This window comes from Vanessa cardui, chromosome 14, assembly GCF_905220365.1.
Source record: "Vanessa cardui chromosome 14, ilVanCard2.1, whole genome shotgun sequence".
Classification (NCBI taxonomy): domain Eukaryota; kingdom Metazoa; phylum Arthropoda; class Insecta; order Lepidoptera; family Nymphalidae; genus Vanessa; species Vanessa cardui.
The window spans coordinates 10,424,927-10,451,578 of NC_061136.1; the positions used below are offsets into that span (position 1 = coordinate 10,424,927).

General features: G+C 31.1%; 5 protein-coding genes across 5 annotated transcripts; 2 read left to right on the forward strand and 3 right to left on the reverse strand.

The window, feature by feature from the left end:
• Window positions 1–408: 408 nt before the first annotated feature.
• LOC124535224 (homeobox protein engrailed-like SMOX-2) lies at window positions 409–2,394 on the forward strand. The gene is made up of 3 exons (XM_047111351.1): window positions 409–1,044; window positions 1,287–1,359; window positions 1,457–2,394. Exons 1-3 carry the CDS (start codon window positions 409–411, stop codon window positions 2,392–2,394), a joined length of 1,647 nt encoding a protein of 548 aa, XP_046967307.1.
• Window positions 2,395–2,931: 537 nt separating this feature from the next.
• Window positions 2,932–3,432, reverse strand: LOC124535412 (protein zerknuellt 2-like). Its single transcript, XM_047111623.1, has one exon. The coding sequence runs from the start codon at window positions 3,430–3,432 to the stop codon at window positions 2,932–2,934; it is 501 nt and encodes a 166-aa protein (XP_046967579.1).
• Window positions 3,433–4,579: 1,147 nt separating this feature from the next.
• On the forward strand, window positions 4,580–6,049 carry LOC124535413 (homeobox protein Hox-B3a-like). Its single transcript, XM_047111624.1, has 3 exons — window positions 4,580–4,633; window positions 4,870–4,930; window positions 5,415–6,049. The coding sequence occupies exons 1-3, from the start codon at window positions 4,580–4,582 to the stop codon at window positions 6,047–6,049; spliced, it is 750 nt and encodes a 249-aa protein (XP_046967580.1).
• A 571-nt stretch (window positions 6,050–6,620) lies between these two features.
• LOC124535414 (homeobox protein 10-like) lies at window positions 6,621–7,862 on the reverse strand. Its single transcript, XM_047111625.1, has 2 exons — window positions 7,809–7,862; window positions 6,621–7,643 (listed from the first exon to the last, which is right to left on the reverse strand). The coding sequence occupies exons 1-2, from the start codon at window positions 7,860–7,862 to the stop codon at window positions 6,621–6,623; spliced, it is 1,077 nt and encodes a 358-aa protein (XP_046967581.1).
• A 3,383-nt stretch (window positions 7,863–11,245) lies between these two features.
• Window positions 11,246–12,511, reverse strand: LOC124535415 (homeobox protein Hox-D4a-like). The gene is made up of 2 exons (XM_047111626.1): window positions 12,407–12,511; window positions 11,246–12,256 (listed from the first exon to the last, which is right to left on the reverse strand). Exons 1-2 carry the CDS (start codon window positions 12,509–12,511, stop codon window positions 11,246–11,248), a joined length of 1,116 nt encoding a protein of 371 aa, XP_046967582.1.
• Between the last annotated feature and the right edge of the window lie 14,141 nt (window positions 12,512–26,652).

Below are 26,652 nucleotides of genomic sequence, written 5' to 3' on the forward strand. Positions count from 1 at the left end.
TATCGTTTACATTTTACCTTAAGATATCGGTTGACGAATTAGTTTTAAGAGATATATTTTCCATTATCGTAAGAGGGAATCTTAAGTAAGTAGTTTTGTATAAAGAAACAAGTATTTTAGCTACCGAAATATATTTTAACCTATTATCTTGTGTTCATTTCCTATCAGAGACCCGGTATGTCCGTCTTATCGTAAGCACACAAACAAATCAGGCAAGTCAAAATGTGGCACACAAACGAACAAAGTCATTACCAAATTAACGACATTCAGGTGAACAAAAAAGCATTTAGTAAACAAATCTTTAACGGTGCGGTCGCCTTAGTGCTTCTTGATTGTGTATCAGTAGCGATATACGTGTGCTATTAAACAAAAAGAGGTGTACCAAAGTTTGGGTATTGCTTATTAAATATGTCTACGACATCTCCATCCCCACCTCCGAGCCTGCAATCGGATGAAGATTCTAGTGATACGATTTCATCCGAGTTTTCAACTGAGGTGGCTCCACGTTATATTTGCAACAACTCAGAATCTAAGAAGAATGTATACAAAGTTAATTCTCTCACTTCCCATGGAGTAGAAGACATACTTTCCGAAGGAGTTAATTACATAACCCAAGATAATACATTTCCAGATTGTAAGTCAGAAGTAATTTCATCAATAACAAGTTCATTTGTGCAAGATTTTAACTCGAGAGATTCAACTGGATTTAGTATTCATGACATTCTTGGACTTCAACAGTCATACCACGCGAGCACTATTCAAGAAGAATTGGAACCTAGATACGAATACCAAATACAGCACTATGACAATGTTAGTAACAGCTCTAACAATAACTATGCATCAGGTAATGAAGATGCTTTGTCAGATCAATGTATAAGCAAAAATGACAACATATTTACCACAAATGAATCAGAAATTGGAGGTCAGGATATTTACCAAAGAGACGAAACCGCCCGATGTCTTCAAAGAAGTGATTTAGACAACGACGTCGTAAAAAATCCTGAAATGGAACATAATAGGAACGAATCAAGTTTTTGTAGCCAGGTAAAATCTATTATAGACCTTATGCTCTTCAAAATACGACTCAGCAATACATCATTAGAGCATACCTCGATTGATATGATTTACCACAAAATAACCAGATCTATAATGACAATTTAATTTTGTCATTGATAGTGGCAATTAAGAAATAGCCTGAATTTACCTTATTGCATTACTAAACACAGTTAATAGAGGACGTTTCACTATTATTTAAGTTTACTTTAGTTTGTGTGGTGATGTTTCAGAGTTCTACGTGGTGTAATAAATCATCTATTGTCAACAACCAAATCATCAGTGCAGCGTCATCTGTGTCAAACGGTAATATTTCATTTGTTTTATTTTATTATAGTATTTAAGTTTTGATTTTTTTATGTACTTAATGTATCAATAAAATATTATATGGCGTTCTTTGCAGATATGTCAACAGATTCATCTTCATATCCAAAAGGATTTACAAAAAGGGCGCGGACCGCTTATACGAGTTCACAATTAGTTCAATTAGAAAACGAATTCCATCAAAATCGGTACCTATGTCGGCCGAGACGCATTGAACTTGCTAACTACTTACAGTTATCAGAAAGGCAAATCAAGATATGGTTTCAAAATAGACGTATGAAATATAAGAAAGATAATAAACATAATAAACCGAGCTCATCGGTAGACGATAGTAGCCCATCAACCAGCTCCAAGGAACTATCGCCCAGTCAAGACCATAAAATGAGTCACGGAAGAAACTGTGGAGGTCATGATCGCCATGGACGGATACTTATGGAAGGCCATGCCAGTCACCATAAAATGTATCTTTCTTCAAACGAATCTCTCTCACGTCCGCCTGAATATTCATCAGTAAGCCCGATGAAGTCTGTTATAAAAGGGCCTCAGAACAATATTGAATTACCAGCTTATACGCCTAATCTATCTTATTCATCGTACTATGCGACCGGAGCCACCAGGAATGCTTACTCACCTATGGCCGAAGTTTATCGATACAGCAACGATGAATCATTACAAACAAGTGCACAGACATTGTCAGCGATGCAATCGGATAACTACGTTCCAAACGGAGTTAATTTTAAACTTACCGATGATATGGGACGTTACCCATCAGGATCCACGTATTATAATTCACTTTCGACCGGAGTTGTAATGCATACTCCTGCTACGGAAACTTATGGATTTAGTTCAACTGTGCCTACAATAAATACTCCTACGTATGAAGATATCACTTCTCAGAATAGGACAAACTTACAATTACCTCAAGATTCTTACTTTCAATATTTATCGAATTCCGAAGGCACTAGTCAACACAATTCATCTACCGCTAATAAATACTCTTCCTACATTACTTTATAAGTTATTTCCTAAATAAATTTAAAAATTGTAATCAGTTGTTCACTGCATTAATCAAATGTGTTTATTATATAAGAAATGTGTAATGTGACTTAAAAAGTGTATAAAAATGTTCTCATTGTATGTATATTTTATTTTATTTTCCAAATTAAATGAAAAAAGATATCGTGTCTCCATTATTTTTATGTCTGCTCATATTAAATAAAGTCTAATCAAGTTCACTTGTCACAACACGAATGTTATGTTAAGTAATGTTTCTTACAATACTTTTTAAGGATTAAATTAATAATAATTATTACGAATATATAAATATCCAAAATCACATTCCTATAATACTTAAAAACAATAATAAATATTTATGATTATATTTTTAAATATCTATGATTATTCATGATTATACCTCGGATATTGAATGTGATTAGAAATCAGATCACATTAATTAACTAATTACTTGAGAACGATTCAGAGATTAATTAAATAAAACTATATTTTTTAAATAACTGGGAACTTTAATATTGCATAATTTTATGAACATATATGTTAAAAGAATAGTAATGATTCTAAATCTGTTACTTGGTCTGACGATAATGATTCGAGTTGGGGAGTTACATAAATATCTTCTGAATTTTCGGATAAGCTTACTGGCGATATTGGTTCATATATGACTTTAGTTTCATTTACAATTGGCTGTGTATGTTCAATATCTTGGGACAAATATTCATTGATTACGTTAACTAATTCATTCATGGTACCATTGTCTAATCGCACAAGTCCATATTTGTCGGTTCTTTGGTTTATACTAGATTCAATTGTTGTTAGTCTATCTAGAAATGTATCTGACATATCTTCTGATGATAGCGAATCAGATCTATAATCTTTACTCCTTTTATCCGTCAACCGGCGTCTATTCTGGAACCACACTTTGATCGATTTCTCGCTTATTTGCAATTTTTCCATCATAGCCATTCTTTCTTCTCGGTTAATATACGGTCTCTTGTTAAACACTTCTTCGAGAGCAATAATCTGTTCCGTTGTAAACATTGTTCGTTTTCGCTTCCTTTTCGTAATAGTTGTTGATGTATCACGTGTTTTTACTGCAAATAAATTAATTTTTAGTAAAAAGTCGAAATACTATTAAATTTTCCCAAACTAGTTAATATAGGTACTTACTTTTATAATATGAATGTCGGTGACAAAATCTATTACGATTATTTTGATCATATGTTCTATGATTATAACTTTTTTCCGGTGAATAGTAATTCTGAAACAGATAATTTCATTATTTTATACGAAATACTTTAATGTATCACATTATTATAATATTTGTATGTCTTTGGTTCGTATTGTAATGGAAGAAAAAGAATAATATAATACTTTTTTTACTACTATACATCTTGATAACACAAATGAAAATATAAATTAGACACTTACGATGGACTCCGCTGTTGATTGATATGGCGTAACCCTATCAACCTCTGTAATTCCACAATACATTGTAAAATCACTTGTAAAATTTGCACTATTCAAATTACCACTTTCCTTTATAGTAAACATTTTGAGACAGTAAGAGTTACCAATATAAAGTGAATGCTACTGTGCATAATTGAAACCCTTATATAGTCATTAAAACATTACCCTCTCCAAAGATGCTACCTATTATTATTATTTAAGCCATCCCTCATTAGTAAATTGGGATAGGTAAAGGTGAGAAATGGTAATTGTTTTGTTTACAGTACCTCTAACAGTTATTAATCCCTTCACTTTATTATACATCTAACTGATTCAAAAAAAGCGAAAACATTAATTTGATTTTATAAAACAGTGTTCCTAAAATATTTATATTTTATTTAAGAATATTTGTTACCAATTATGCAGTAAATTCAAAGATCAGCATAAATAAAAATTGATTATTTTACATTTCTTAAAAATATAGCATAATTTAAGCTTAAACTCGCTTACAATAAAGCAGATATTTGCATATACACTTACCATTGCATATGAGTATGCATTGTAACATATTCTTTTATAACATTTAAAATAAGAAAATATTATTGCATTTGAGGGTAGTTTGTTTTTTTTTTAGTTCATAGGAACGATCGCTAAAAATCAGAATATCGTTTGGAGCTTGCGAAGTCTTGAAGCTTAATTTGGACACATTTAATTAATTTTAATTATATATAACCGTATAATGTTTCAAAACGTTCTTATGACCGCGTTAACTCCCTTATGTGACACGAATGAGGTATTTCTAAATATATACTTAATAAGTGTTTAATTAAAAGCTAAATTTAAATTGATATTTCTTTGGTTGATTGGTATTTCAGAATCGAATGTGAGTGCACTTCTGTGTAACATTTGAGTGAAACGTATCTTGCATTATTGCCACATGTGCTACAATTTTATTATGACAATTATTTTATACCAAAATTATGCTAATAATTTGATCAAGAAAATAACATTCTTTTTTTTCAATTCTAGGTTCAACAATGGGAAAATCAACCGTTTGCAAATAAGTGGCCAGAACCGAAATATAGCAAAGGTGAGTGTTCTCATTTTGGATTTTTAATGGAATTTCATTACATGTATTATGACGATGCTATTTGCCATTATATAGCCAAACGAAAGACAGTTTTTGTTTTTTATTTTTCATAAAGTTTTGTTTTAACAATATACACAAATGTATTATTATGTATACGAAGGTGCTCCGCACTTCCTCCTTAAATAATTATTATCGGCGTTCATTATTATTAAGTTACGTTCGTGCATACACGATGTATGCTAAGATGATTTATAGCATTAACAACATTTTATTAACAGCCATAAAAATACAATTAGACCTTTGTTTTTAAAATGTACGTGTAAATAACTATTTTCGAAAAATAAATTTAGAAAAATATTTAATAAAAAAACAAGATGTTATCTATCACTAAATATATCATAACAGATTAACTAATGAGCTAGTTTTGGTTAAGATTTGAATGAGACAAAATTTTATTACTGATCAAGTTCATTTGTTTTTTCAGAATCGAGTGTTACTAAAACAATAAAGAAGAAAAATAAACGCAATCGGACGGCGTACACAACAGAACAATTAAGGGTTTTAGAAAAAACATTCTGTCGTTCAAAATACATAGACGCAGAACGTCGCAAGGAGCTCTCGCAATGCTTAATGATCGGAGAGAAATGTATAAAAGTTTGGTTTCAAAACAGACGAATGAAGGAGAAGAAAGAATCATCTGAATCGAGCTGTGACTCTTCGAGCGAATGCTTTGCCATCGAACCTGTATCGCCCCCACCCGATAACGTAATAATACCGAACAATACTGGCCAATACGTCCCCAATAACAATAACCAAAAAGGAACTATTCCAACAACCGCTACAGAAAGAGAATGCTATTTCAACCCATACGAAGGAAATATTACCACTGAAGCGCTTTACGCGGGTTATTATCAGAATTATGATGCAGTGTCGTATACAAATTACAACACAGCTTTCCAAACTGGTGAGTATTTTCGAAATGATTCAAGTGTCTATCCCACACAATATTATCCAGCCACGAATACTGAATACACGAATTTAGATGATCAAGCTCATCATCGAAATGATAACAGCATGTATAATTGGGTAACTAATGGTTTCGATTTAAATTATTTTTAAATATTATATTTTTACTCAAAGACCATAGATTATAATATAATTTTTAAGTCTGTTAATATATTACTCAGAATTATATAATAATTATAACAGTTATGTTATTTATAGAAATAAAATCATAAATTTATTAGTTTTAAGGTATATTATTTTTACACTACTCAGTGATGTACTTTTATAATTAAAATTAATTTAATTATCATATACATATGTTTGTTCTTCTTTTTAAGTTTAAAGTTTATTGTAATTTATAATAATTATAAATTTTAAGTTACTTTTAAGACATCTTCTGAAATATTGTTAATAATAAAATTTCTATATATTATCTACAGTTGCTATTCTATTTTCTACAACATTTTATGTTCTTTTGTTAATTATTGTTATTTGTGTCTCCGTGTTTCTTCGAAAACTGTGCTCAACTAGATTTTATATTAACATTTTGACATACAGAATAGTTTTATATTAATTTAAAAAAGGTGAAAGGATCCAATGAAATAAATAAACACATATGAATAAAACTAATTGAAAATATTCATTTATTGCCCTCAATATTTCATTAAATACTTTATGTCATGGATTAAATTTTATTAGCTGAATTGCTAAACGGAAACGCAAAAATATATTGCGGCTGCGTGCTGGCGACACACTGTGGTCGCGTGTTGAGCCAATGCGGAGGACCATGACAATTGCAAGTTCCATCTTGATTGTTTGAGGAATTATGTGTAACAGAAAATGGTGAACATGCCGCTAAACCTGGCATAGGCATCGGCATCACGTTGACGGGCTTCCAAATGATATTACCAGGATTAAATGTCGTAGCTGTTAATTGCGTTGGTGCATAATATCCCTGGGTATAAAATGGCGTAAATCTTTGATCAATGTTTGAATTAACTAAATCAAATTGCTGATGATCTTTCATATTCCTATTACTCGTTGTTAGATCTTGGGCAACTTCACTTTCTTTTTTATTGTGACAAGGAATAGCATTTCTTTCTTGTTTTGTAAATCCATCGTTTAAATGTGCAGTTTTAATAATCTTTTGAGGTTCTGCTAGCAATGTTGTGGTCTCACACTTAATTCTTGGTGGTGTAACAGACTTCAATATATCTGAATGTCTATTGTCTTTTGTTCTGTTATGTTTATTATTAGACATTTTGTTATTTTTAATCTTTATTTGATTAGTTAGAACATGTTTTTCATTTAAATTATAATGGACCTTTAGGTTTTTAATTGTTGATTCTTTTGATTTATCCCTTTGATTTGATAGCAATGTTTCCTTAAAGCCGAAATCATTATTCGTTTGCATATTAGTATTATTTAACAGGTCCCTGGAAAAATTATAAATGTTGTTTTTGTTTTCTGAATGCGACTCCTTATTACCATTGACTTCTCTCTTCTCTTTCATACGTCGATTCTGAAACCATATTTTGACGGCTCTTTCCGAAATATCTAAAATATTAGCTACTTCTTTTCGATTTGTGTTTCCAATATATGGAAACTTTTTAAATTCATTTTCTAAGTAATTAATTTGCTCCGTAGTGAAAGCACTCCTATATCTCTTTGATTTTTTTAAACGATAGTTTTGGAAAAAGTTCATATTCTGAAAAAAATAAAAATGTCATTGAATTATAAATTGACATTAGTACTTTAAAAAAAATTCAGTTTCTAGTCTTTATTATTCAATAAAGACTAATCTATCCGATAATCTATCAATAAGATAACATTACTTTTTAATAAATTATTCCAAGTTGATATAAGTACTTACAGTTGCGACCATTTCACCACCCTTATTCAAAGCTAGACCAGTGTCACAACTCATATTAATATTTAGTTCACTTTCAAAACTCTTTAAGAAACATATATATCATAGTATGTCACCAAAATTTGTGTAAATTACAACCAGTACTTATTTCAAAACACAATAGAACTAAGCAATTCAAAATAATTAAAACGTATATATAGCAATCATTTCAAAACAGTAATTAATTGCTCGTCGATTATAGGAATATTGTGCTATCATTAACTAATTATTTGAAAAATCATTTATTAATACATTACAAATTATTCATCAAATATTGAATCAACGATTTGGTCACTAACTATACACTAATTAATACTAAACGTCTTGTACTAGAATTGTGATAATGAAACGTAATAATTAGTTGAAATGACACTAAATAGTCTTGTAATTACATTAGAGCTTAGAGGGAGAAAACAGAGTAAAACCAAATTGACTATTTATTGTAAATTATGTAAATTCAAATCATAATTATAAATCTTGTGTATTGATAAAATATAAGTATATCAAATTCAAAATTAATTTTCGAATCATTGTTATACTTACTATTAAGAATTTTTAAGTTAAAAGTGTATTCTATATATTAGTTGTAGTAAATTATTCTGAGTTGTGTAATTTAAAGAACTAATCAAAAGGGCTTATTAGACAATGACTAACCTCTACTAACCTAAAATCCTTTTAAGACGTAAGTCAGTAGCACAGGTTTTATCTCGAGGGGAATCCCTGTTCATTTACTTAGGCGTTGCATCAACAATTTCCGTACAGTCATTATAGTTAGGTACATACCTACTAGTCGTAGACCCAGGTGTCCCTCACTTTTTTAGGGTGTTGGTTGTCGTTCGATTTGATTTTCTGTGTAACACACACAGAAAATCAAATCAATTTCAAAATATTCTTTATTGTATGTGCATTTCACCAACCCGCATTGAAACAGGCTGAAGGAATATGTTCCAAACCTTATCCTCAAAGGGAGAGGCCTTTAGCCCAGCAGTGGAAATTTACAGGCTGTTGTTGTTGTTGTTGTATACCAATAAATAACTAATTTAAACACGATTGAGAAAGAGGCACGAGAGGCGGCCTTATCGTTATAAGTGATCTCTTTTAGGCAACCTTAAATGTATGTCCTTTCTGAGCGTTCAAGTTTGCTTCATACCAAATATCATCAAATTCGGTTCAACGGTTTGGTAGTGAAAGAGCGACAGACATACAGAGTTACTTTCAAACTTATAATATTAATTTAAATTTACTGCTTTATGGTTATATATTTGGCTTTATATTAATCTCCGATTATACCATTATGCTCAGAACGTACGTTGTTCCACGTAGTTGGATGGTCTCAATTTCAAGAAATTCGTTCAAAAACAGTCAGGACGTTTACAACATAGCTATAGGCCTTAAATTATTAGCGTTATTGCGGTCTAACAATATAAAATAGAGGAGAAATCGGTACTGGTCTAATCTTTGCCTATGTTGCTATTATATACTTGTATAGATGTTCAAAACTTAATTGATGCATTTTTTTTATATATATGGCTTTTATTTGCGCCAAAAGAGCACAGATTATTTCGCCAATGTCACGTGCGATGGAGAAGACACGATGGAGATTAAACGGTGTGGTCGAGATTGCAGGCTTATTGATACATTTAATAATTATGTTCTAGTTTGAAAGGTGAATGTGCCAATGTTATCATGACTTAACATCTTACATCCTCCAGTCGGTAAGTCGCTTTGACGGTTGGCATAGTCTGTATTCATTTGTCTATGGTATGACTCACTTAACATTATAAAACATCATATCATGACCAACCCATCTCATTTTTATTGCGACATGTAAAACAAATGTTAAGTCGGTATTTGATAGTATATATTTAACAAGTGTTGGCATAGTAAAAAAATATGTATTTTCTTCATATGTTGAATGAACAATAATAACAACATTTAAATAATATAATAACCACTGAGTTACTTTACGACCACTTCTCATCATTCACATTTTCTGGACCACCTTTCGATTTAAATATGGATAAATAATATGTACACTACTGGAAATTATAAAGTAGGTACAGACCAATATGTTATTTTAAGTATCCAAATAAGTTTTTTTGACATACTATCGCCTGTGTCTACTACATGGACGATGGTGACGAAGCTATCGGCAGATTCATTGGCCGAGCGGCGGGTGATTCAGACAGGGCCATCACACAGCCTCAAGACATCTATACATAAACGCGACATCATAGTCACCGATACTGTATTCTCTCTGATCAAGCGCGAAGCAGGGCCCGTTGGATTGTAGTAAAAAGAATTACGCATATACTATTTACTATACATTATTTGTTATAGATTATGTGTATATATTTAAAAATGAAAAATAAATGAAAATAGTCAGTATGGGCCACGTCTCCCAAGGAGACGACAAGAATGAAATCCAGCTAGGATTAGTAAAAATATTTATTGCAAAATGTAAAAAGGGCACGGGCAACTGTGAGCCTGTGGATGTTGCAAATTAAATTAAAAAGTTTAAGTGTTGCTAGCTACACGTGTTTTACTAAAAAAATTCCGTTTTTACTTATTTCGATTAAATACAATATTTTTAATATTCCTTTTATATTTGCAAAGATATAGTTATAGAATTCAATCTTATATTTGTATCAATAAAAACTATCTAACAACATCTTACTAACATTTCATTCCATTTAGTCCCATATCTAATAAAATAACTTAGATTTCCCTTATTTTGGGGAAAAATTTTTTTGCTCGTCCTGTGTGTTGCCAAAACTGCCGGCGAAATTACTATCACAAATGACTCTTAAGTATTATTATTCTAAATAAAAAAGAATATAACTTTATAAGATTATAACTTTTTGTAAGATATAAACCTAATTATAATGATATAAATGAGAAAAGATTTTGTTAAACTAACAGAAAAATCATCTTGTTTTTTGCATGAAGATAGTTTCATAGCTCGACTGCGAGATGTATTTTTTATTTCAATAACAAAAGTAATTAAACATAAAAAAAACTTTAGTACCTTCAAAAGATTTAATTTTTTCATCAATTATTTTAATCAAGTACACGTAACACATTAAAACAAAAACAGATTTGTTTAGAAATCTACTAAAATCTTATATATTATCATCATAACGATGATATTTTTATTTATGAAAATACGAATAAATCTTACAATACATAAATAAAAAGAAATTAAATTAAATTTAAAAACATTTATTACTATTTATCGTCATCAGTTTCATGCATTGCAATAAATTATATCTATATAAAACTATCAAGTAATACCAATAAAATCATTATTAAAGAACTATTTGAAATCAGCCTTTAAGTACATAATACTTGTCACCGATAAAACGTTAACAAAACAATTAAAATGCAAAACATTATAAAAATTACAGCTCCTCATCGATGTCTATACTGCGGATCCAAGATAAATCCCAGTTCTGCGTTTGTGGTTCATTAACAGACGCGTCGTTGGTGCTATTTTCTGACTGATGCGAGGAATCTTCTAATGGCTCGTCCTTGCATTCAATTTCTTCATTCTTATTATTGATTGAATAGCCGTGCATTTCGATATTCATTTGTCTATATTGCATGTCCAATTCTGATAATTGGAGATTGTTCTCAACTACAAATGTAGAATATGAATTCATCGGTGCATTCTCAGCATGCTCCACTAAAGGCGGCACACCAGTCTGTTGAGCTATCATACCAGTAGACACTACTGGATATTGCTCAACATATATGTTCCGGTTATAAACGCCATTGTGAGGATATGGATCATACACCATCATTTGCCGACTATGTTCTGGTGAGATCTCTGTAGTGCTTGTCGCTTCAGTGTCTTCAAGATTTTCAGTCCTGTCTTTCTTCTCCTTCATTCGTCGATTCTGGAACCATATCTTAATGGTGCGTTCGTTCAATTTAAGAATTTCTGATAACTCTATACGCCTGCTACGGTCCAAGTACCGAGTTCTCACATATTCATTTTCAAGTTCCATCATTTGCTGGCTGGTAAACGCGGTTCGGATACGCTTTGCCTTTTTGACGCCGCCGCTTATTGGCTTTGGCGAATTCCATGTCTGTCTTGACACTAAACGGTCTCTGGGACCAACTGGAGTTGCCCACGTGTTACTAACACTGGGTACTAATTGTACATTGTGTGATCCGTGGATAATTCCGGGATTGTTGAGACCGTTGTACGTATTTTGGAATCTGATATCCTGTCCCGTTGACGTATTCGAAACACAGGCGCTAGCGTAATGCGGGGGATTGAATTGCATCTGTCCATTGATGCAATTTAAGTTGTTGACGTTGTTTACTTTCGGCGTATTGTAAGTAGCACTGGAACCATTGCAGGTTACAGGGGTGATTCTGTATTGTTGCTCGGCCACCAGATATTGCTGAAAAAATAATTATTTTATTTTAAATACATATTTCATTAAATATATTAATCAACGAATGGTTTGAATGCAGACGCTTTTTTAAAAATGGAATATTATTTTTTGGAGACATAAAATTTAGTCGCATAGTTGAATTTTAAATATATTTACCGTTTCACTAGGCGGATTAACGTTACTGGTATCTTGGTTCCACTGGCTCTCACTGGAACTGTTAGGATAGAGATTTGAATTCGTCATTGATGTTGATACGGACATCGTGAAAACAAACGTAAAAACGGGACTTAAGTAGCTCTGTCTAACGATACTACAAATTTGGAAAGCCAAATAGCTTTTGATTGTTTTGACATGAAAATAGGACATTATATATACCCCCACTAATCGTGATCGGTAATTAGCGAAATTAGATAATTACTTGTTGTTATTATGTCACTTTTTACATCGTTTGTTATTAAAAAGTTGTCCATACTTATTATAATAAATTCAAGTAAATTTCATTCAATACACATTATAAACATATTTTTGCTAACATATGATATTATATCATGTTATATATGTGTCAACATAGTGTTCACTTGGGATGAGAAAAAGGTAATATTAAAAATATAAATTAGTAGTTATTATGTGTTTCGTTGTAATTTTTTATCAAAAGTTTCTTTAAGGTAGGATTTTATGCAAAGTCGTCTGGTACCACCCTCATCAAATATTCTACCGTCAAACAGCAATACTTAGTATATTGTGTTCCGGTTTGGAGGGTGAGTGAGCGAGTGTAATAACAGTATGGTGGCATACTGGTGCGATGTAAGAAATGTTTTTTTTTTTATTACAGTGCTTATATGCGTTGATGATATATAAATACAATAGTATAAACAGTAAGCGTTTTTGTAAGGAGAAGAAATGCATGCGCAGCTATGGAACGGTAATTTACGGCGCTATTTACTTACATACTATAAGCTACTACAAATCTCGATAACGTGATTTAAAAAAGGAATCTTTATATGTTTCGGAAACATTCTCGAATGTGCTAAATAAAACTTTTACTTTAACATTAAGATATAGATAATATCTATGAAACATATGAATAAAACTTTTCTGATGCATAAATTTTAAACATATGTCACTTGTACAAAGTTTCACGTTCTTAAATTTTATATAGAACACAACTTTTATTAGTTTATGATTTTTAATACTTTATAAAAATCATCTATGTATGTCATTGTAGCAAACTCTACTAAAAGAATAACTAAGAGCGACTAAAATAAAAACAACAGTTGCCAAAACTTTATATTATTTCTAATTAGAAGAATATCAATTAAATACCATAAATATCTCATCTCTAAGCATGTTTTAATTATGCCACTTACATAGTTAATATATTTATTTTTAATTATAATTACCTACTAACTACTTGAAACAGGTATTTTGTGTATTAAATATCAACACATTGTTTAATATTTTTACAACTGTCATGACTGCATTATAATAAAAATTGAAAGAGCCTTATTTTTTTTGTTTTTTAAGCAACATAATGTATGATGTTCTACATTACAAACTACAATTATTTTATATATAAAATATATAATATTATACCTATATTTATACAGAAGAAAACGCCACCTGACGGTATATAGTATCAACTGCTTCATACTTAGGAACATAGTCCCTTTACTCACTCGCACTAAGCGAACAATTGAATACTTAATCGTATCTAACGAATAAATATTGATACTATATATTTTAATACAAAACAAGCAATGGCTTATTAAAAAATCAAGCTAAGTATCATATTATCATCAAACTGTTACATTTTCGTCCATATTTAAGTCATACTTTCAATACAATAGAAATATTCCACGTTCGTAGCGAGAACAAAATACTACAGGAAATCGTACCGTAGCCATTTACGTTGTAAGTCGACTATTTTCTAACAGATGGCGCTGTAATAACAAAGTCAGAAATTTACTAAACTAAATTACTTCAAATTTAAAACTTGAGCTATTATATAGCTATTATAAATTGATATATTCTTTTTAATCTGCTTATTTATTGAGTAATTATTTTTTGTTTGATTTACAGATATTAAAAAACCATACAGCTATTAACAAAATAGTTCAAAAAAATCTTATTCGTAATAAGTTAGCGAATTCAACAGGGATGTAAATAAAAGTCAATATGCCAGTGAAATATATATTTTATATGCGAACTCAATATTCGAAGAAGTATTTAAATGAATTGTGATACCTACATAGAAGGAACATCTAGGCATAAAATTGTAATGCCGTAATTTTTTTAATTATTAATTGTACAAATTATTACCAAGGCAGATGAAAAAATAAAACAAAACCTTATTTATCTGTACGACTAGACAGACAGTTTATTTTCTCAATATACGAACTAAACAAACGTACTAAATCAAATGAAGTACTTGTACTAAATAGATATGTTTGCTCAGCGATAATATATTTAAAAAGAGGGTCATACCTGTACGCTATACTGGACCTTTCATTACTCGAGGCAAAAATGATAACACAAATTCAATTATTTTACTTGAATTAACCAAACGACATGTTGATTAATGATTAAACCATATTAAAATGATGTGTCGTATAAATTATTTTATTTCATAAGATACAATCTATTTCGGAAACTTTTATTTTGTAACACGCGAGGCCATATGTGTACCACATAAATGTACTCTACGAAATACTTTGAAATCATTGCTAAGGCAACAGTTGACGAATGTGGAATATTTCGCCAAAGTACTTTTACTGTGGCCTATGCTTGAGTTTGCTTATATTGAATAAACGTGAGTTGAATAGTGGAATAGGGTTGTCACATACGCCAGAAATAGAATACTAAATACTAAAATTTATTAACACATACCTCATAACTTCGGTTTTCGAATATGTAGAATTAACAATAATTATAATAAATAAAATATTTGTTTAAGAACAATAAAAATCAGCAAATCGAGATACATCTCAAACTGACCGGACTTTACCTATTTTATTTGTTTACTGATTTCCTAATCACTTTGTTTTTGTCAATACTATAGAAATACAATACTAACTTTGAACATACAATAACATCTTAATTTGTTTTTTTCTAGAGACTATTTCATATTTGATAAATAAATACATTTATTTTGTAAACAAACACCTTCATCGTTTGGTAAATATTTAAAGGTTTAAATTTTTTTTTACTATTATTATTAATCTGTACAAAGTTATTTTCGTATCTATCTATGATACCAGTTGCCAGTTGGCAGTTGGCAGCTTTCGAAAGGTGATGCAAGGAGAAAACTTACTAGAAGTCTATTTAGATCTAGTACTCTTACATTCTGAAAAAAAAACGAATTGTAAAAACTTATATATTTATAACATTCGAGTTTATCAATTATCATTAATAAGATTTCGTATATTATTATGTTAACAAAACAAGAAAACACGTAAACAATATCATTTATATAATACATTTTTACAAGCAATTCCACAAACTATACCCATGTAGGTAGTAGTACTATGATTAAATAGTTTTTGTCTGCGGCTTTGTCTGCGTGTTTGGGTCCTGTTGTCCTGGAGATCATGCTTCTCTTCATTCCAAATTTCATCAAATTGAGCTTATCGTTTAATTGTAATACGAATACATACAGACAACGTTACTGTGGCATTTATAATAATAATAGCCACTAAAAGTTTTTATCTTGCACTCAACTTGTTACGGTAAGCAAGGGATTTTCATTTAAAAAATATACAATACAATAAAATGTATGCATAAACAGTTTCAAGATATAGTACCTACTACGTCGGTTAAATTTAATTTGTATTTTTAAATATAAAAAATTGTTTACTACTGATATAGATGATAACAGTAGAAAACAAATTTTATTTGCAAAATAAATTACTAAAATAAAATGAGTTCTCAGCCCTAGCCGCCAGCCGCCGGAGATCATCAATCATGCCGAAGACAATCACAACCGGTGGCGCATCTGCCACGCTCGTCGCGCTACCATCGACACTCGATCCCATCACTATCGCCCTAGTGCTGAGCAAATACCTCGCTATAGGGATGCATAATTGTTAATTATACAATCGATGAATTAATACGTACCTATACATTCAATATCATTAAACATTTACACAAAAATGAATATTTTTAATGAGAGTAAAAAATTAAAAAATATGAATGATTCATAGTCATTAAATGTAATTACAGTATTACATATATTAATTAATTTCATACAAGTACTTAAAATTACGTTAAAATTATTTAACGGATATTTAACTAATAATTTAAGTCGTTATAAATTAATAGACATTATATAATTTCATTAGCTTTAAAACATTAAATGTCGCTCATAACGTAACAATTTTTTTGTTAAAAAAAACATTTAACATACAATTTTTATTATATTCATTCGTCTTCTTATGAAAGAGACTTAATGTATAAAGTCTTAAGCGTAACATTATTTCATTATACGTAGATTCAGAATTTCATTATAATAAATTGTGCTCAACCCTCTCTTAAGCGGGACTTTTAATCCGGCAGCCGTATACACCTTGTTATTTCCTCGTAAAAAATTACTTTCCATATTTCACTAGTAGAAAATTGTAATATCGCAGCGTATGCTGTGCGTCTTAATAAATATATATTTTTTTTCGTCGCATGAAAATGACATCCTGGCGTCACGTGTGACATTGATGAAAAAATATAAAAGAAATGACAGGATCGACGCGATGCGACCCACTCATATTCCTTGTTCTTTGTTTATATACGTTTAGAATAAGGACGACGCTAGTGGGCACACATATGTTCCCTTTTGACATATTACTGTGAGGTATATTCTTATCGCGGTTAACTTATTGTAAGAACGCGTGCTCGGTTGGAAACTAGCCGCGACTATTTTATTGTTTTCAGAATTTTATCGTAGTCATTTTACATTTGACTCTGTCGTAAAGAATATTGATAATCGTTCTTTATTCGAAAAAACTCTCGTAGATCACAATTTTTTTCTTTAATTTATTAGGTAAGTCTTACTAAATCGAAGAAAGTAATCCTGTTAGGTATAAAAACTAATTGAAGTTGTTAATGATTGACTTCTAAAATCGTAAACGTTGCGATGTAGCTATACATATTATAATCTGTTGGGTAATATATTTGATCTTATAACAAAGACGGTTGTCGGTGTGCGTCCGGATCGCGTTTGACAAATGGGTATCATTATTTGACAGACGCGATCGGAGGCATCTCGTCAACATGCTGTCTTTTGTTTTATTAAACACACCCACCCTGTATCGGTTTTATGACGAATTTATATCTAATATGATTTTTTGGATAATATTAAAACATACGAATAAAGCCGTATGTTAGCCTCCTTAGTATATATGTAGATATACTATAGTATTGCAAGCATTTTTTTTTCTTTACATTGTCAATACACCATGGTATAGTTTTAGTTTTAAATTTATTTCTAAAATAAAACCCTTTTGTTGTAAAAATTGTGATATTAATTGAACCAGAGTCGAGATGGCCCAGTGGTTAGAACGCGTGCATCTTAACTGATGATTGCGAGTTCAAACCTTGGCAAGCACCGCTGTTTCATGTGCTTAATTTGTCTTTATAATTCATCTCGTGCTCAGCGGTGAAGGAAAACATCGTGAGGAAACCTGCATGTGACAAATTTCATAGAAATTCTGCCACATGTGTATTCCACCAACCCGCATTGCATCAAAAAGTAAAGCTATGATTACATTTACCTGTTATCAGAAACAGCTAACATTTTAGAACTTATTTTATTTTATTCTTCGTGGAACATCCATGTTTCAATCATTATTGATTGGATGTGCAATTTTATTATTTGAAAAAAATGACGTGTGTGACCCTATCTTTGTGCCCTTTTTCAATCAAAAACGTTTTATTTTACTAAGAATCGTTGAACTCAAATTGGCATTAAATTATATTTTCATCGATCCCTAAAATGAAATTCCCTCAAAAAAACTACTCTCATACTAGTTTTATTTATCACAATACTTTCACTTTAGGCTATAATATAAGTAAAGTTTGTATCAAACAGCATCCAATTAAGCTGGTGACTTTCAATGGCGCCAACCTAACCTAGGTTAAGTCCGAAATATTCGGCTAAAATCTAAAGTTCTGTTAAAATTACCATTTTGGATCATATAATCTGAATACCTAAAAATTACTACTCATAATAATCACCACTAATAAGCCTAACTTTAATGATTTAAAACACATTTAATTAGATCAATAATTACCTTTTAATTGCGAATCAATTAAACACCATTAAAGAAATTACCTAATTTCACACTTAAACTCGCTGTATTACCTAATCACCCTGTACGAATTCATTATATTTAGAACTAATAAATTAATTTGATGATTCATATATTTCATAATTATTATAAAATGAAAGTGTATTTACAATATCATTTCTCACTAAAATTATTAAAGCTATTTCCAAAAGACCCTTCACATTCGCGTTAGAATCACAGCAACTCTCACCGCAGTACATCGTAATAGCTCGTGCTTAGTTTCTTTATAGATGATTAGTATCGTTGTAAACCTTCGAGCGAGGAGAGGCCGTGATAAATAGTCAAAGGCTGGCGATAGGCCAACCTCGCGGAATAATCAAATTTTGTTCTTCACGTTGCCTTCGAGAATTTCGTAGCGCTGCCGTGTCTTTTATGGATTTTATTCCCCCTAACAAGATGCTCGAGGTTTCGTTGCGGTTGCTTGAATTAAATTGTCGTTGATAAAGTCTTCGCGCGCGGTCTCTTATTTCCTGTTGAAGCTTACAATAGATAATAAATGGGGTAAAGGGTACAAAAATGCTATCTAAACTTTTTTAAATGTATTTTAATGATATATTAGTACAGATTTTCGTCATTCTATGTTATCTTTTAATTTATTCAATAGACGGAGCTGGTACCCCGGGTAGGGATGTGCCGAGTAGCAATGATGTGTTTATTTGTACTGGAGTTCACTGTTCATGTTTGACTAACAATCTTTATAAATAAACCGAACCCATTGCCTATTCATGACCGGGCAGAATTTGCCCCCCTCCCCGCTGTCAGCTCACCCCCGTATCAAACAAGCCCCTTCATGTCAAATACTCCGCGCCCCTCGTCTGTCAAACTCTTCGCCAGCGTTTGACAGGGATCCTCCCTAGCCCGCGGGGCGGTGGAGTGCCACCTTGTGCAAGATCCCGCCAAGGGAAAAACAACATTAATTTGATGTTTATAGAGCGCAAAATCGAATTATACTTTAATCTACACCCCCGCCGGTCGCGGTGCTGTCACGAGTCTAGGTGCAGGCGCCACGTCGAATGATGGATGACGTCAGGGAAGGTCGGCAGCATCACGCGTCATTCATGTGTACACAGGCGTAAGGGATACGTTTTTCGCGTGACGATATAATATTGGTGATATGCAAATTTGCTGTCGGGCTCCCGTCGAACTGCCGTTTGTAGACAATTGTCGATCGAATTTGTTTTAAATTTGGAATCCCGGAAATATAAATATATGTATATTTATTAAAATGACTTAATATAAACGTTAGATAAGAATCATAGGAATATTAATCCAAAGAGATTCGTTCCAACGTTCGCTCCTACCTAAAACGACTTGTTCGTGTAATGTAAACTTTATGAAAATTAAATATTTCACTCGAAGCGGCTTTGAGATGTTTCGCAGAGCAGGGATTACAACAAATTTGCATTATTTAATGGATACTGTGCGTGAGGATTTGTCACGAACTTCACTGGTTTAGTTTGCGCTGGCATTTTGTTCGCTGATTTTGATTGATTGTTTGCTCAAACTTTGCGTAGAATATAAACATTTAAATTAGGATAGAAATGCTCAAATTAAATACATTTACATTTGTAATTACTGTTCTTATAATAAAGTTGTTACTAGATAATTGATTTAGTACGGGGATAGATGATATGATGTTTAAGTGCTTCGAAGAGCAAGCAAGTTTTGGAGTGCGTGCAATTGTTTGCCTTTCTTTATTTTCCTTTCTTTATTTTTTCATGAATAAAACAACAGATTTCTACTTCCGTCGGGTAACTTCTCCCTCCCACCTTCGATTTATTCGTCGGATAAAGAAAACTTCCTTTAAAAATGTAAGAAAAGTTCCCTTTAATATTTGCCGTCTGTTAGCTATCTCGCGGCTTGCCGTTCATATTATGCGCATTTAAATTATTGTTTTTATTTTTGTTTTCACCCATTTTTCGTTAAAGAGTTAAAATTATGTGTATATATTTTATTATTTATTAAATTGCAATAAGATGAAAGGCACACAACTAATAAAATTCACTAAATTACGTTTATGATAATTATCTATTGTTTATGTTTTTAGTTCACGCGCGTGTTCCAATTTATTTTGATTAGAAGTTTTAATAATAAAATAAACAGTACCAGTACAATCTTAATGTGCACTACGTCGTAAACAAAAACGCACAAGAGGAAAGCCAATGGATAGTTATTTATTTATATAATAATATTAAAATGCATAAATGTGAAAATAATCATTCAAACGGCATAAATCGTGCAGCGTTTATAAACGACATATCACAATTTTATTATTTACTCGTCTTCACGGTGAAGCCACGTCTGAATAGGAAACGGTTCCAGGGAATATTATTATATATTATCCTTGAATCATGGCTTTAGCCACGCTCTTGCAATATTCTCCGTCATGCTGCGGTAACGCATAGTCAGGCCTCATTTGTAATTCTAATGTCCATGTATGATAATAGTAGAGCGTCTAATATGGAGAAAATAACCCGCTATTTTCAAAATGAAGAGATCACAGAGAAATAAAAGAATAGGATGTTTAAGGAAGTATTGGTAATATAATTTGTGAATATGTTGTGTGTGTTGTTGCTTCTCATTTTGCATAAAACAACTGCTTTAGCTACTTATATTAGGATCAGAGTAATGTATGTGATATTGACCAAAATTTTTTATTTATTAATATTACTAATTTTAGGTTAAAATATAATGTATTTCATTTATGATAATAGACAAATAATTAAAGGCGTATTCAACGAGTTCAAATTAAATATAATCGTAGAAAACTTCTTGCCATCATTTTAAAAACACGTCGTACACACTTTCATTCATATGTAATCCTTCCGATATATTCCCAATCAATCACCGAGGACAATACTGTTCTTAAAGTATTTTAACGCCACTTACAAAAATAAATATATAAATTCTCATTTGTAATTTAAAATTGAAACAATAAAAAACTAACATTTTGTAAATAATAACATTTGATGTTATATACAATCAAGTACTATATTCCAAATCTTAAATATAACTCATGTACAATAAAATACTTTCCAATATTTCACACAAATATTTAAAAATATGCTGTAGAGATGCAATATGTATTAGTATCACGACAATACAGGCTTTTTATATAGTTGATCAAAATATATTTGTTCTGTATTTGAATACAAAAAAGGCCAGAATATTGAGTTTCGTACATTTGAAAACTTATAACTAAATAGTTCTTTGGTTGTACCATTTAAATCTATATATCTATTTGTTTTATCTGTGTAAAACGTAATAAGAAACGTGAATCGCGATGCACTCATATCATGAGATAAAATCGGTGATCTATCAAGTTGCACTAGTGACACTTGTTAGATAGACGCGAGCAATTTAAATTTTAAATCCTTCCCAAGCCCTCGCCCTCCCTTTAATATCGCCGCTTATTGTTTAAAACCTACGGATTTATTTTCGTTTAAGAAATGTATTTACCAATATTTAGGACTATATTATTGAATGTGTATTGAAAACAATGTCATTATTATATTTGTCCAATTAAGTGTATATATATGTACAATAAAAAAATAATTAAATTATGCTATTCTATAAGTTTCATTATATTTTATAGGGGGGCATTTGTATATAAATAACAATATTTTGTACACGATATTGTATGTCATCAGCAACAAAGCTATTTACTATATTTTATTTCAATCGTTTTAGCAGAACAAGCTTTCTAATATAACAATATACTACTAAATAAATTTTACTACTAAATAACTTTTTATGAAGCTATTTAGTATAGTACTATCAACGTAAAATAGATGGCGCGCAACACGTAACTCCAATTCCTACTATAAGAAATTTAAAAATACTTTGCAAGAGTTATTTAGTTCTTCATTTATATCACGTGATTACGATTTTAAAGTAAAAGTTATTTTTCAATTACTTTTGATTTATTTAAAAAAATCAAAAAAGGAATTATGTATTATATCAGTACGAAATTTAAAAATAAACAATTTGAATTGAATATGACCAACTCAAATACACGTTAAATGTAACGTGTCCTTCTATTCGCTCGTGTATAACTGTAATTGTTTTTCGTTGGAAAATATTTTCATAAATATTCATGCGATATTAGCATAGGGAGGTAGATCCCGACTCCCGCGCGATGTGTCTCATTATTTCGCCATTTGCTGCAAAAACAGCACACTGCCGCTGCAGCTTTGATTTAAGATTGTTTACACGTATGCTTCTGGAAAAAACAACGAAATTTTTATTTAAATAAATACGCTGCCGTGTTAGTAAATTTGTTTTTGAAACCATCATATTATCTTTTACAGCGAAAAGGCTGAGCCGACATCGTAATATTCGGATGGAAGAATAAAAAAATATTGTAATTATGTAGGTACATATTGCGTATCAAATTTATTTTAAATAGATTATTAAGTTAATCCAACACCAGTAACCAAAATGATGTTGGAATTCCAGAATTATGCCTGGTGCCAGAAAGAAAAAACTTGCCTTCATTTCTAGCAAAGAAAAATAAACTTTACCGGTAATTTATTTAATATTTAATAATAATTATTTAATAATAACTTTACGGTAGCATCAGCTACCAGTTGACTTTATTTTTGCATAGATAATAAAGACCTTATAGTCCTACATGTAAGTAAATCCGTGCTTCATAATCCATCATCATCCGTTAAAATCCTGTAAAATTCAGATGGTTTCTGTTGCCCTTTAGTTATCATATCCAATGTCTAGAGTCTTTATAAGGTTTTTTTAAATCGTCACCATCGACGAAGATGATGACAGCCGAATCGCGAGCTTAAGGATGCCCGTTGGTTTATTAGTATGGTCTGTTTGTAAAGGTAAAATACTGGAAACTCCGTACAAACTTTTCTGCAAGAGCAAACATAGTACGTAAGATGTTGGCCGAACTCATATATACGAGGCTCCGATCGACGGGTTCATCCTGCTTGGCCTAGGTCAAGCGGGGTACGGGCCTCGAGGCGTACCTCCTTGCCCGGGCATGTCCTCAACGGCAGCCTACATGCTGCCGTGTCATTTTATTTTTGGCCCAATGGGCCAGGGTCCCATGGACCCAGTGGTATGTCCTCTATTTGTTACTTCTAGGTTGCCATCTCCGGGTGGTTGTCTAGTCCTTGTGGTCGTCGTCATATACGAGGCAATAGTTGACATAGTTTAGTTTAACCGGTTTACTATAGATGGCACTGTTGTCAGTGTTTGACCAAACTGTTTCGTGTTTTCAACTATACTATATTATTGACTCACTACCTTTTATTATGATATTAATATAACAAATAATTAAGTGTATACCTGAATATATTGTAAAATAGTTAAATGATTAATAATATTAAGCTTTGTGCTGAGAATATAATATATACACCTTAGCATCAGTCACCAAATTGCAACCAATGAACAAAATTCATGGCAAATGGTAACGAAAGTCAAACGACATAAATAAAAATGAAAACAATGTTATTATAACTAAAGACACAGATAAAAAAAACAATTTGAGTAATATAGCACGGTTTTGTGAAAGCCCATCGAGATACTATCGATTCATCATATATTATACCGTCGAGCTCCAATATTTAATATTTCGGTTTAAAAAGTGAAGTAAGTACAGGCGCAAAGGACATAACATCTTACTGACAAGGTTAATAGGATTAACAATGTAATTGTACTAGCTATTACTAGTTAGCTACTTCAAATAAAAAATCACATCAACTTTAGTGATATCAATAAAGAGTAGGTAATTCGAAATCTAATATAAGAATATTAGAGATCATATTTATTTAATGCTTAAACAGATCACGCCATCTATTAGCGAATTAAGTAAACGTTCTGTCTATTATAACTTAGAACATCGGGTAAAATTCTTATTTTAAAAAATCGGGTTTAGCATTCGACAGAATTAATGAAAGGACGTACGCCCACAAAAGAAAGGGTAAAAGAAATTATAATCCTTTCTTTTAAAATGCAATGAGAAGGTTCTTAAAAAGGTTTGCGGGAAATCTACAACGGCTGCCCCGGCAATTAGTGATCCGGGGTAAATTAAAACAATGAGAATAGGGAACGAAAGCCACACGACGAATTACGGGTTACGAAAAGGACTAAGGAAAAGAAAAACTATTATATTCTAATTATTATAACGGAAATAATGTACATTACAATGCTTTATTTAAGATTTGTTATATGGGATGAAGTAATTTAAATTTATCACGCTTTCTAATATAAAATAATTAACGAATTCGAGAACAATAGGCATAATAATAATAAAATGTTTCGCTTCTATAATGAAATCCCGGAAATACTTTTCGCCTAGCTTCACCAATTACTGAATACCAACTCAAAACGAACATTAATAAATAAAACTGACAATTTACTAAAATATTATATAAATATTAAATTGGGAAATAACATTCGTTGCTTTTTAGAATATTTAAAAATATAATTGTAACTAATTAACATCCGTGTAAAATTTTATAATTGAAAACAGACTTTCAGCTTTTCTACTTTAAGAAAATAAAAACATTAAAAATAGTTTGTTTGAATAATACCTTAGCGTATAAATATGGAATATTTATAGGTATAGTACGACACAAATTAGATGTAGCATCGAAAAATGTAATAAAACCGAGTTCTACCGATTTACTCAACCAATAAAAATAGCTCCCTATCGCGCCATTCGACGATATTCGTCGCTACAGATTCGCGTCAGTTCAACCCGAGAAAACAAGTGCCTGTAAATCGACGTTTCAAATTGACGAATGTATTAAGTCATATTATGATATAACAAGTTTTTACGTTTGTGCAAAGATCATATTCACATAAGAAATAAATGTTGATAATTTGGAATATCGTACCTAATTCGGATGTGATTGGTTTTACGAATTTTGCCGATGTTAAATCTAAGTTGTGTCGTACTATACAAAATTTCTTAAAAGCAAAGTCAACTTAGACATTTGATGTCAATCATTTTTTCTATTAAAGGTACTTAAATCTCGCGACAAGTATTCATATCATATATATAGTGTTAAATACCTGTTGACTTCCAAGCAGGATACATTATTCTAAATAATTGTATTTAATTAACATGACTTTGTAGTTTTTAAATGTTAAAAAAGAGTAACTACTGAGTTTCTTGCCGGTTCTTCTCGGTAGAATCTACTTTCCGAACCGGTGGTAGCTTCACTTAATTGTAAAATGACGATTCAAAAGTGCTTATAAAAGCCTACTTGAATAAAGTTTATTTTGATTTTGATTTTTTTGAAATGTGTTAAATGACGCTGTAAGTGAACAATAAAAGTTTTAGTGTAAAAGTATTGTTTTTCTTTTTTTTGCACTTTGACTTAGCACTTCTAAAGAAAAGCTTGTTTTTGAAAATGTTTTTTACTTTTAATTCATAGTTATACATATGTATATGTCTTTGGAAATATTATCAATATATAAGAATGAATGACTGTGTTGATTTTAATTTGAACAATATTCATACGCAAAACAGATTTTATTATTTTTAATGAAAAAAGAGACAGGTAAAATCATCTTCGTTCATATAAATATATGCTTAAAATTTTATGACAACTAAATGAAGTTCTATGTAGATATAGCCTCGACCTTTTTTGATAACAAACAAGTCAATAGAGTAAAACGCAAGTACCCTTCATATTCGCTCTTGCCTTATCAGTGAGGCGACGAGTTTACGAGCAATCAGCGCCGCGATAGCGCTGTGACGTCACATCCGCTTCCCTTCCTCATCCCGTCCAGATATTGCACCTCTGACTAAGACGATACAGCTCGTAGCTCAATAAGTTACAATTATTACATTTCTCAATATCCGAATGTACAAATAGCGGTGAATGTAATTGTTTGATAAATTATTGGTTTATCAAAAAGTTACTTGCCACATTTTTTGCGTTAGCTTTAAGGTAATTGTTTCTAAACTACTTTAAAGTGTGCTTTGTCCGTATGATTATTGTAATTTTTTTAGTGCCAGATGTTATTTTGTAACAGAAAAACCAGACAGAATTTGTCCTATTTGACCTATGTGCATATTCTAACAATCATTAT

Coding starts and splice junctions, on each gene's coding strand:
- LOC124535413 (XM_047111624.1), top strand. CDS start 4,580: ATGTTTCAAAACGTTCTTATGACCGCGTTAACTCCCTTATGTGACACG. Junction 4,634..4,869: donor CCTTATGTGACACGAATGAG/GTATTTCTAAAT, acceptor TTTCAATTCTAG/GTTCAACAATGGGAAAATCA. Junction 4,931..5,414: donor AGAACCGAAATATAGCAAAG/GTGAGTGTTCTC, acceptor TTGTTTTTTCAG/AATCGAGTGTTACTAAAACA.
- LOC124535412 (XM_047111623.1), bottom strand. CDS start 3,432: ATGTTTACAACGGAACAGATTATTGCTCTCGAAGAAGTGTTTAACAAG.
- LOC124535414 (XM_047111625.1), bottom strand. CDS start 7,862: ATGAGTTGTGACACTGGTCTAGCTTTGAATAAGGGTGGTGAAATGGTC. Junction 7,644..7,808: donor GTGGTGAAATGGTCGCAACT/GTAAGTACTTAT, acceptor TATTTTTTTCAG/AATATGAACTTTTTCCAAAA.
- LOC124535415 (XM_047111626.1), bottom strand. CDS start 12,511: ATGTCCGTATCAACATCAATGACGAATTCAAATCTCTATCCTAACAGT. Junction 12,257..12,406: donor TTAATCCGCCTAGTGAAACG/GTAAATATATTT, acceptor TTATTTTTTCAG/CAATATCTGGTGGCCGAGCA.
- LOC124535224 (XM_047111351.1), top strand. CDS start 409: ATGTCTACGACATCTCCATCCCCACCTCCGAGCCTGCAATCGGATGAA. Junction 1,045..1,286: donor AATCAAGTTTTTGTAGCCAG/GTAAAATCTATT, acceptor GTGATGTTTCAG/AGTTCTACGTGGTGTAATAA. Junction 1,360..1,456: donor AGCGTCATCTGTGTCAAACG/GTAATATTTCAT, acceptor CGTTCTTTGCAG/ATATGTCAACAGATTCATCT.